The sequence below is a fragment of the Symphalangus syndactylus genome, chromosome 24 (assembly GCF_028878055.3).
Source record: "Symphalangus syndactylus isolate Jambi chromosome 24, NHGRI_mSymSyn1-v2.1_pri, whole genome shotgun sequence".
In the NCBI taxonomy this organism is placed as follows: Eukaryota; Metazoa; Chordata; class Mammalia; order Primates; family Hylobatidae; genus Symphalangus; species Symphalangus syndactylus.
This window is the reverse complement of record NC_072446.2, coordinates 18,448,462-18,460,562: the sequence shown is the minus strand read 5'-3', so window position 1 is coordinate 18,460,562 and position 12,101 is coordinate 18,448,462. Positions and strand designations below refer to the sequence as shown.

Here is a 12,101-nt window from a genome sequence, read left to right as displayed (position 1 = left end):
AGGAAGAGCAAAGGGATGTCTTACATGGCAGCAGGCAAGAGAGCATATGAAGAGGAACTCCCGTTTATAAAACCATCAAATCTCGTGAGACTTATTCACTATCATGAGAACAGCATGGGAAAAACATGCCCCTATGATTCAATTACTTCCCACTGGGTCCCTCCCGTGACATGTGGGGATTATGGGAGCTACAGTTCAAGATGAGATTTGGGTGGGGACACAGCCAAAGCGTATCACCAATGAATTGTTTTAATTGTAATTTTTTAAAATAGGAAAAGTATAGATAAAAAGAAACCAGTCACCTAGAGTTCTATTTACGTATTTTTCCAATGACTTTTCTATACCTCTATACATATATGTACACACCAACAGAGATCAATAGAAATGTGCATCAAAAGACATGGTCAGATAATTCTCTCTGAAGGACAAAAAAAGGTCACCCAGAATTCCACTTTTGTATCCCTTAAAACTGCACTGAAAATTATAACTTAGCTAATAACCTTAGGAAAACAGCATGAGGACAACAATAAGCTTAAAAGGGATAATCACTCTAAAGCAAGTTGCACAGGTTGAAGGTGTCAATGAGTAACAGGCAAAATTGCTGCCTTGGGATTAACTGGGACTCTTTACAAACTCTCCAGCAGTAGCTGAGGATGTTGACAGCAAGACTGCCAGGTATGAGGGCGAGATACAAATAACCCATGACTCGGAAATGTGTGTTTCTTTTCCCTCGTCACGTGCAGGTGTTCACACAGCAACTGCTATCTCAGACTGTTGTCCTAGGTTTCAAGAGAAACTTATTTCCCTCCTTTTGGGAACATCTTTGTGATATACATACATATATATGAAATATGCATACATATATGTATATCTCAAATATGTGCATATATGTATGTGAGATATACACATATATGAGATATGAGATATACCTATGCATATGTATATCTCATATATGTTAACACACATGCATATATATATATATATATATATATATATAAAAAACATAAATATATTACAGGTGAGAGAGGAAAGAAAAGAGAAAGTGAGACAGAGGATGGAGAGAAGGGTAGAGAGAGAGGCTTTCTCAATCCCAACAATTTTTCCCTATTCATTCCTTGCCCTTGCACTCCATATTAAATATAAGAGGATAATTGAAAACAAACAACCCGATTAAAAATTGGGACAAAATGAGAATGTAAACTGGCATAGTCATTACGGGAAATAGTATGGAAGTTCCTAAGAAAGTTAAAAAATAAAACTACTATATTAGTCTGTTTTTCACACTGCTGATAAAGACATCTGAGACTAGGAAGAAAAAGAGGTTGAATTGGACTTACAGATCTGCATGGCTGGGGAGGCCTCAGAATCATGGCGGGAGGTGAAAGGCACTTCTTATATGGCGGTGGCAAGAGAAAATGAGGAAGATGCAAAAGTGGAGACCCCTGATAAAACCATCAGATCTCATGAGACTTATTCACTACCATGAAATCAGTATAGAGGAAACTGCCCCCATGATTCAAATTATCTCCCACTGGGTCCCTCCCACAACACATGGGAATTATGGGAGTACAATTAAAAATGAGATTTGGGTGGGGACACAGAGTGAAACCATATCAACTACCATATGATTCAGCAATCTACTTCTAGGTATAGATCTAAAAAAATGAAAGAAGGGTCTCAAAATGCTAGCTGTAGCCCCAAGTTCATTGCAGCATTATTCGCAATAGCCGAGATATGGGAATGACCTATGTGCCCATCAGTGGATGAATGGAAAAAGGAAATATATATATGGACACACACATATACATATACATATGTGTAAATACACACACACACACAACGGAATAGTTATTCTATCCTACAAAAGAAGGAAATATTGGCATTGGCAACAACATGATGAACCTGGAGGACTTTATGATAAGTGAAATAAGCTAGACACAGAAAGACAAATCCTATATGATCTCACTTTTATGTGGAATCTAAAAAAGTTGAATTCATAGAAGCAGAGAGTAAAATGGTGATTACCAGGGGCTAAGGTCCAGGGAAAATTTTGGTCAAAGGGTACATACTTTCACTCATAAGATGAATAAGTTGAATGGTAAATATAAGTTAATAATACTGTTTTGCTTACTTGAAATTTGCTAAGAGTAGATTGTAAGGGTCCTCACCACACCCTACAACAAAAACAAAAAAGTAGCTACGTATGGTGGTGGATGTGTTGATTATATATATATATATATATATATATATATATATATACACACATACACACACACACACCATGGAATACTACTCAACCATAAAAGTAACAAAATAATGTCTTTTGTGGCAACTTGGATGGAACTGGAGGCCATTATCCTAAGTGAAGCAACTTAAAAACAGAAACCAAATACTGCATGTTCTCACTTGAAAGTGGGAGCTAAGCCACGTGTATACAGGGGCATAGGGTAGCATAATGGACATTGGAGACTCCAAAGAAGGGAGGGTGGGAGTGGAATGAGGGTTGAAAGTTACCTATTGGGCACAATGTACACTACTTGGGTGACAGGTACATTAAAAGCCCAGACTTTGCCACTATATAATCACATCCATGTAACCAAAAACCACTTGTACCCTAAAGCTATGAATTTTTTTTTTTTAAAGAACTTTCTACAGAGCCACTAATAGTTCAGGTTCTCAGTCCCCAACCTTAGGGTATTCTGAATAGCAGCTATGGGATGAGACTAGGGCATGGAATTTTTAATACATTCCCCAGGAAATTCTAAAAGCTTTGGAACCAATGCTATAATATACCTCCTTCATTACTCAGGAAAGGAAACTGAAGCCCAGAATCTTACATGTGAATGAAAACAACCATAACCATAATATGATAATGATAGGAGCACTTATTATCTGTCAGGCACTGTAATATGTGCTTTCATTATATCAGATGCTTATGCTATAAGTACTGTTATTGATTCCCACTGTACAGATGAGGAGCCAGAGGTTCAGAGAGGTTATGTAACTTGCTCAAGGTCACACAGCTAGTACGTGGCAAAGCCAGCAATCTGACTGCAGAATTCTTACCCTCAACTACTGGACTATACTACCTCTTCTTATATAATTTATATGTATCCGTCACATAGTAGAGCCTGACCACCCTGGAAGTATTGAATATATAGTCTTATACTCCAGGATAAAGTCAAATAGGTAAGTATATACCTCAGTTTTAACCCTGCCCTCATGTGGACACAATTCTGTTGTCTTTTATAATTTACCAGTTTCTGAGGAATTTCTAAGTGCTGATAATGGCAGAGGCTGTGCGCATTTGGGGAAAAGGAATATATGAAATATCTCTGGGGACTATGTTAAATGTTTAATAAACAACCTCCTTTAATCCTCATAGCAATTCTGTGAAGTAGGTACTTTTATCCCCATTTTACAGATGAGAAAACTGAGGCTGAGAAAAGCAGATGCCTTGTTCCAGGTCACACAGCCAGTAATCTGCAGGGCAGAGATTGCAACCTAGGTCTGCCAAGCTTCAGGTTTTCACTCTATCGCTTTTATCTTATCTGCTGTAACTCCTCAGTCTCCTCCAGCTGTCACATATACTCAGAAGAGATCCGTTGTTATGGCTGAATCATATCGCCCTCAAAGATGCTGAAGTCCTAACCCCCTGTGAATGTGACCTTATTTGGAAACAGGATCTTTGCAGATGATCAAGTTAAGATGAGGTTACTATGGTGGGCCCTAATCCAACATGGCTGCTTCCGTATGATGAAGGGGACATTTAGACATGCATAGAGGGAAGATGACATGAAGATGCAGGCAGAAGATGGCCATCTACAAGCCAATGAGAGGGGCATGGAACACATTCTCCCTGACGACCCGCAGAAGGAACCAATTCTGCTGACAACTTTATTTTGAACTTTTGGCCTTCCGCACTGTGAGACAATACATTTCTGTTGTTTAAGCCGCCAGGGCGTGGTAGCCCAAGGAACAAACGCAAGTATTTTCAAAGTGAGCCTGCGGCTTCAACCCTTTCATTTTTTTTTTTTCACCATAAATAGCATCTGCAGACCCTCCTTCCCCATGAGAGGGTAGCTGCCCTTCCCAGAGTGGCACTGACCTTCCTCTAAGTGCTGAACTGTGTGGGTCGACACCACCACCGGAACCCCGTTCAGAGCAGACGCGTTGTCCTGAAACAGAGCACGTGGCATTGTGAGACAAATCTTCGGGGGAAAATCAGAAGAACTCAAGGAAGAACCTCGAAGATACAAGGGTGTCTCACCAAAATTAAACTTAACTTAAAGGCTGTGTTTCTAGAAACTCCCCAATTTTCTTTTTTCTTTTTTTGAGACGGAGTCTCGCTCTGTCCCCCAGGCTGGAGTGCAGTGGCGCAATCTCGGCTCACTGCAAGCTCCGCCTCCCGGGTTCACGCCATTCTCCTGCCTCAGACTCTCCGAGTAGCTGGGACTACAGGCGCCCGCCATCACGCCTGGCCAATTTTTTTGTATTTTTAGTAGAGACGGAGTTTCACCGTGGTCTCGATCTCCTGACCTCGTGATCCGCCCGCCTCGGCCTCCCAAAGTGCTGGGATTACAAGCGTGAGCCACTGCGCCCGGCCGAAACTCCCGTTTTCTATCATGCCTTGGAGAACCGAAATAACTCACTCCAAGAGTGGACTCCAGTTATTATGAGAGCACACCATGGTGCCTCAGCTCAGGGGACCCCACACTCACAGGAAGCTCTGACCCGTCGCACGGAGGGGACCCCAGGCTCAAATGAGCATTTGTCAAGTCAGGGCTGGAGCACGAATTTAATATGCTGATTCTGAAACATTTTAGGTTATCCTCACTCCACTGTCTTGCACACACAGACACAATCAATCAGCAGCCAGGACTTTAGTCAACACACTTGTCAAATACAGGAAGTTCTTTTTTTTTTTTTTCTTCTGCTGATGCCCCTGTAATGGTTACTACACTACCTTGTAAGTCTCTGCTTCTGGTTCGTTCTCTTGGTCTTCAGTTCTTTGGGGAACACTCATTTGGTTACCCATTGCTCCTATAACGGAGAGAAAGAGAGGAAGAGAGAATCAAAACCAAACGAAGCTACACGTGATACTAAGGTGCAGAGGCCTGGCAAGTTGCCCACGGCTGTATTATCATCAGCTGAGATCAGAACAAATTGCTTGTATTAGTCCGTTCTCACACTGCTATGAAGAAATACCCGAGACTGGGTAATTTATAAAGAAAAGAGGTTGAACTGACTCATGGTTCAGCATGGCTGGGGAGGCTGCAGGAAACTTACAATCGTGGCAGAAGACACCTCTTCACAGGACGCCAGGAGAATGAGCGCGAGCTGCGGAAACGCCAGATGCTTATAAAACCATCAGATCTCACGAGACTCACTCAGTATCACGAGAACAGCATGGAAGAACATGCCCCCATGATCCAATTACCTCCACCTGGTCCCACCCTTGATGTTGGTATTATGAGGGTTATACTTCAAGATAAGATTTTACGTAGAGACACAGCCAAACTATATCATTGCTTATATTTATTTTGGGGAATAGAAAGGAGATTTTGGACTCATGTATTCAACAGAATTAAAGTTAAATGCAGTCATAATTTTCAGTTGCATTTCATTGCTAGGGGAAAATATTTATCATCATGAAAAGTGTATTCAGTGTAGATAGCATTTTTTTCTCTTTTAGCTAAAGTCACAGCTATTAAGATTTTAGAATGAGGGTAATTGAAATTATAATAACTTTTTCTGATTCTCGAACTAAATTAATTCCCCTATTAAAACCTTTTAAACGACTGCCTTTTTTTTTCATAGCATTTAGCAGGGCTTGTAATTATATACTTATTTGGGTATACATTCATGCTTTCATTGATTTAACACATATGGTCATGTGTCACTTAAGGGCGAGAAAATGTTCTGAGAAATGCATCATTACATGATTTCATGGTTGTGTGAACATCATAGACGGTATAGCCTACTACACACCTAGGCTGTATGGTATAACCCATTGTTCCTAGGCCACTAACCTGCACAGCACGCGACCACATTAAACACTCTGGGAAATTGTGACACACTGGGAAGTATTTGTGTACCTAAACATATCGAAACCAAAAAAGTCCAGTAAATACATAGTATCATAATCTCATGTGACCACTAAGTATATGTGGTCCATCATTGACTAAGGTATCATTATGCAGTGTATGACTGTGTCTATTGAGCACAGCTCTGCACCTGTTGCTGGGCCAGGCACTAGGGTTACAGCTGTGAATTAAACAGGCAAGGCCCTCTGACTTCATGGAGCTGAAATACGGTACACAGGGAGAGAGTTAACATATGAACAATAAATCCACAAACGAGGTCATTTCTGACAGTTCAAGGCAGCATGGCACAGTGGTTATGAGCACAGACTCTAGAGCAAGACTGCCTGGGCATGAATCCTCTCTCTGCCCCTTGTAGCTGTGTGTCCTTGGGAGAGTTAATTAGCCTCTCTGTGCCTCATAAGACTGCTATAAGGACCCAATAAGTTAATGCTTGTGACGTGGTTAGAACAGTGTCTAGCTCATGTTAAGCAAAATATATGTGCTTATTAAACAAAATGCATAGGGTTCTAAGTTATGAATAAAAGTAATTTTTTTTTTTGAGAGTGAGTCTCTCTCTTTCGCCCAGGCTGGAGTGCAGTGGTGCAATCTCAGCTCACTGCTACCTCCGCCTCCTGGGTTTAAGCAATTATCCTGCCTCAGTCTCCTGAGTAGCTGGGATAACAGGAGCGTGGCACAACACCAGGCTATTTTTTTTTTTTTTTTGTATTTTTAGTAGAGACAGGGTTTCACCATGTTGGCCAGACTAGTCTCGAATGCCTGGCCTCATGTGATCTACCCGCCTTGGCCTCCCAAAGTGTTGGGATTACAGGCGTGAGCCACTGTGCCTGGTTGAATAAAAGTAATTAATAACATCACGTGAGATGGGATCATATGGGAGATGGCAGGTTATGGCACTGCTGGGTAGGATGGTTCTGAAATGACTGTTAATATGGTTATTGTCCCATAGGTGAAGGGCAAAGTTTACATTTAATTTATGTCTCCCTTCCACAAGAAATTGTAGGCACCCTGAGGTCAAAGGCAGTGTCTATCTTCACCCAATTTTGTATCTCCTAATCTTAGCAGTGTGTTTGCATTTATTGGGAGCTTAATTATTATTAGTCAATGGAGGGAATAACGATTGATAACATCTCTCACATATGAGACACAGAGCTAGGTACATGACCACATCATCACCAAACCTCTGAAGAGCTTTGTTATAATAATGTATGATGTATAATAATAATGATGATAATAGTAAATCATTACTTAGCATGTTCTCAATTCCAAGCTCTAATTTCTGAGTGCTTCACCTGTATTGTCTTATGTAGTCCTATAGCACTCCTGTGAGATAGAGGTATCATGATTTCATTCTTCCTATGAGGTAGCCGAAACTCAAGGGGGTTAAATTATTTTCCAAAGGTCACCCAGTTAATCAGCAAGATTCAAACACAGTCTGGCTGTGCTCCTAACCACTGGAATGTTCTGCATATTACTAGCTTCCCTTAAAAAGGAGGAATGGAGCCTCCAAGACTCACCAAGGGCAAACATCCAGTGAGGAATTGACTCCTGGTATATCTGATCCCTACACAAGGACCCTTGCAGCCACTCCAAAGGCCTGCTGTCTTGCCACCTAAAGTTCTTTTGCACACGTAATTCCAATGTAGCCCATCTCCAAAGACCTAGCTTCTGGCTTATCTGCTCAAGTGGCTCTCGGAATAAAAATTAGGACTTTTGATTTCTGTCTGAAAGGAGCCACCGAGTCACCAGGGATTCTTGTGGATCTCTGGCCATTGGTGTGAGTTTTTACTCCCTGGTAGTAGATGCATCAAGCAATTGGATATTGAGGAGGCCAAAAAAAGGGTCGTGGATCTCACCATGTGTTCTCTTGCAGGAATTTAATACATAACCAAATCTGCGGATTTTGTATGTCTTCTGATCATACCACATAATGAAGCTGAGCACTGTTAAAACATATAGGACACTTGTTGTTTTGTGCTAGTTTCTATTTATAAAATCCATGACTCACACACTTGCATCAGATCATCGCTTCTGTCTGTTAATGGGACATTATGAATATAATATAATATTGAATCCTCAAGACCAGGGTTGGCAAAGAACAGCGGTGGCTGGATTCAGCTCACTGCCTGTTTTAGTAGGCCAGTGAGCTAAAAATGAGTTTTAAATTTATAAATGGTTGGAAAAAAATTAGAAGAATCATAGAATGTGACACATGAAAATTATGTGAAAGTCAAATTTCGGCATCCGTAAATAAAGTTTTGCTGGAAGATAGCCATGCCCTTTTATTTATATATTATCTATGATGGCTTTCATGCTATAATGGCAGAGCTGAGTAGTTGCAACAGAGACCTATGGCCTGCAAAGCCTAAGATATTTACTATCTGGCTCTTTACACAAAGTTTACCAGGGTTTGAACCTACTGTGTATAAAAACAATGACAACAACTCTAAAAAATCATAGAAATGATAGAGTAATAACAATAACAACATTTGGTGAGTGCTTACCCTCTGTTGAGAAACTGTTCTAGGAGCTTTATTTGCAGTAAAACTAATTTGCTCTTTGCAGCAATTCAACAAGGCAGAGTAGTATTATTTCAATTTTGCTGGTGTGGAAACTGAGGCATGCAGGTTAAATGTCTTAGTCAAGGATACACACAAACACATACGTTCATATATACACATGCGAGAATATATATACACAAAGTATCTCTATCTAAATTCAGCTTTTAACAAGTTTTAAAATTATTTTAACAGTAGGTTTATAAGCTTTATTTTAAAGCTCTTACTATTTAATGTAAATTCAATCCTAACAGAGCTACTTTGAATCAACGCTTGAGGTTATGAAAAATCTTGGAGCTGGAAGATGCGTGGTGTATGGAAGTAGGAGAGAAGCTTTTTCTTCCCACAGAGTTGGGGTTCCATTACTCTGATCATTGCACACCCTAAGTAGCCTCTCGGCCACTTCAAGGTGAAGGGCCCTGAAAGAAGGAAAATCTAATGGCGTGTCTTTTTCAGTGATAACCTCGATTCAGATATTGTCACTTTCCACCAGCAGTTATAATGCATGTGTTGTGAAATTGCTCCTGCCTGTCCATCAACCTTTTATAGAACAGGATTTATCTGGGTGGGACAAAAGCAAAAGGTTACTGCCATCTATTGGCTGACGTCAATATTAGCAGAAATGAATTCAGCCTACAGGACTAGGTCCAAACAACTGGGAAGGCTGAAAGAAGCATTTTGATGTTTTGCAATGAAGCCTTCTGTTAACAATTGTCAAGAAGATGGCAACTCCTTCAGTGCCCCAAAGGTCCTGGAACTCGTAATAATGATAACCATATATGACTTGTATGGAGAGCTTGCCGTGTGCCAGCCCAGTGCTGAAGCTCTATGTAGACATCAGTGTAGCACATAGGATAGGAATGTGGGCTCTGAAGTTTGGAATCCCTGAGCATCACTGAGCCTCGCTGGGCCTCAGTTTCCTTATCAGTAAAAATCGGGATAATTATAGCCTCCATCTCAAGGGGCTGGTATGAGAATCAAACCAGTGAATATAAGCAAAGTGCCCTGAACAGGGCCTGGCACATAACGAGCACTGCGCAAGTGTCAGCGTGAATAGGACTCTCACCGGTATGATCTTTGCTCTTTGAAGCCAGTTTCTCCCACAGGTGCCTGGTAGTGAGACTCTACTGAGGAATCTGGCAATATTTCTGATTCCCGTGATCCTCTCACCAAAAAGTCAAGTTGGGGCCCTGGAATTTGTATTTTTAGCAAATGCCCCAGTGCTTCTCATGATCAGACACCAATAAAAAATACTGTGATGGTGACCATCTTCAAGGCTTTTCCAGGAATGAGGATGCTCTAGGACACAGGACTCTTACGTTAAAGTTGGAAAACCCTGGGCAAACCAGAATGACTTGGGCGGAGACTTTGTATTAAATCCCCGTTTAATAGATGGGAAAACTGAGGCTCAAGGCAGTTCAGACAGAAATTCTTGTCTGTAATAGTTTTCTCCCATTTCCCAAAAAGGAGAAAAATAAATCAGATAGAGTTTTTCATGATAAACATACAATTGAAAGAGCTAGCTTTCATTTTTGAAAAAGAAAAAGTTTGAATGGGGTGTTAAAATGCCCTTTCTTTCATGAACTGATTAGACGAGTGTTTTGTCTTTATGACCTTATTTTACATTAAACATACTAAGCTATGGTGGGTGGAGAGGTGTTGTTTTTGAAATTACACTTGTGTTTGAGGGTTTGACACTTTGCCACTGGGGGTTGATTGTGGGGGTTCAGATGAGAAAGCCCCTTCACTTCCCCGCCTCCTGCCTGTGTCCTGGGGGCCCGTCCCCAGAATGGGCTGCACGTGAGAACCTCCTGCAGAGTTCTGAGATCTCCATGCCCAGGCCCCAGCCAGACGGATGACAGCAGATTCTCTGGGGTGGGGCTGGGCATCGGGGTACTTTCAAGATCTCTAGGCTGACAGCCCCTGTTTTGGATATTTCTGGGGTGAGTGAGCAAGTGTCTCCTGGGGTCAGAACTCTCCTGGCTGCTGCCTACCCTGACCTAGACAACCAAACCCACGGATTCTCAGACTGAGGAATAGCTCAGGCTTTGGAGTCCACAGACCACCATCACCCAGGCACCTGAATACACTCACAACCCTTCTAGGGGCACTGATTTGCTGGTGCACTGTTTTGTCAGCTTGCAAATCAAGAGAACTGTCCTGGGCCTCCAGCTTCCCTTCCCCCAGAACTGGCGGGCAGGGCAGGCTTTCCAGCTAGTTATTCAGAAGCAAGACCAGATACCCCCCCGGAGGTGGGTGGAGGCTGCCCTCCAGGGTCTCGCTCTCCTGCGTCTCTGGGGTTCCCCTCTCTCCTGTTGAGAACAAGAGCTCTGGAGTGAGACAGGCATCCATAAAATCCCATGATTGTGAGGCTTTGGGCAAAGCACTTGACCCTTCTGAACGTATCTTTCTTGTGGAAAATGGCAGTATTCATAATGGTGACAATAATAAACACATTTAGAGTGTTTTCTCTGTGCTGAGCAGTTCTGATTTGCATATATTTGCCTCTCTTGGTCCTCTTGGTACTTTTATTTTCCCAGTTGTCTTAGGAGAAACCGGAGCACAGAGAGGTTGAGGCATGTCCTGATACATCGTGGTATCGTGCGGAGGGGTAAATGTGATGGGAAAGTGCCTGGCAGGGTGCGCACCTAGTAGATGTTAGCGATATAGATGTCCCAAACTCAACTCATGATGGTTCGACTGACGATATTTCAACTTTATGATGAGTATCTATCTATCTATCATCTATCTATCTATCATCTATCTATCTATCTATCTATCTATCTATCTATCTATCTATCATCTATCTATCATCTATCATCTATCATCTGTCTACTTTATCTATCTCACATACACAGACTATATATATATAACATATTTACAATGTCTAGGGTATTTTATTTTGGTACCAATTTTCCAGGACTATATATCTATATTTCATATTTTGGATCTTGTCCTGTTCCTTGATGACTTACATTGCTTTGCGAAACGTTTTCTCCTTGGAAATATGCTGTGTTTTGTTTCTCCCTCACAATAAGTGGAGCACAGTATTTCTGGAGTCAGGAGTGATTTTGGCCCCCAAGGGGCGTTTGGAAATGCCTGCATGCAGTTTTGATTGTCACGGTTCAGCTTTGGGGCGCGTGCACTGGCATCCGGTGGGTAGAGGCTGGGGATGCTGCTACATACCCTGCAATGCCCAGGACCGCCCCCTTCCCCCAGTGAAGAATTGTCTGCTTTGCTGAGGGTCGCTAGTGCTGATATTGAGGGGCCCTGCTCTAGCGCCTGGACTTGGGGATTTTCTCCTCATGTTTGAGCCAGGTGTCACCTAGGGATCTGCATTTCTGAAAAGCACGTGAGTAAATTCGTCCGTGGTGGTGAAATAGCGCAAGCCCTTTGCCTGGGCTCCCCTCTGGCTCACGCCGGCCATGTGCATAAGCCC

At 41.9% G+C, this 12,101-nt stretch overlaps 1 protein-coding gene and 1 long non-coding RNA gene across 9 annotated transcripts in view; one reads left to right on the top strand and one right to left on the bottom strand.

Annotated features, from left to right (window-relative positions):
* The window catches only part of BCAS1 (brain enriched myelin associated protein 1), a 115,389-nt gene extending 110,052 nt beyond the window's left edge, over positions 1-5,337 (bottom strand). For 4 of the 8 annotated variants that reach the window (XM_055265675.2, XM_055265672.2, XM_055265674.2 and 1 more), the window contains exons 1-3: positions 5,290-5,337; positions 4,967-5,043; positions 4,109-4,178 (exon numbers count right to left, since the gene is read on the bottom strand). In XM_055265675.2, coding sequence (XP_055121650.2) covers positions 4,109-4,178; positions 4,967-5,038 — 142 coding nt within the window. In that variant the 5' untranslated portion in view covers positions 5,039-5,043; positions 5,290-5,337. The remainder of the gene's footprint in view (positions 1-4,108; positions 4,179-4,966; positions 5,044-5,289) is intronic. The other 4 variants (XM_055265671.2, XM_063634236.1, XM_055265678.2 and 1 more) reach the window with 2 other exon arrangements.
* Positions 1-12,101, top strand: part of LOC134735939 (uncharacterized) — a 39,026-nt gene that overhangs the window by 8,830 nt on the left and 18,095 nt on the right. The window lies entirely within an intron of this gene.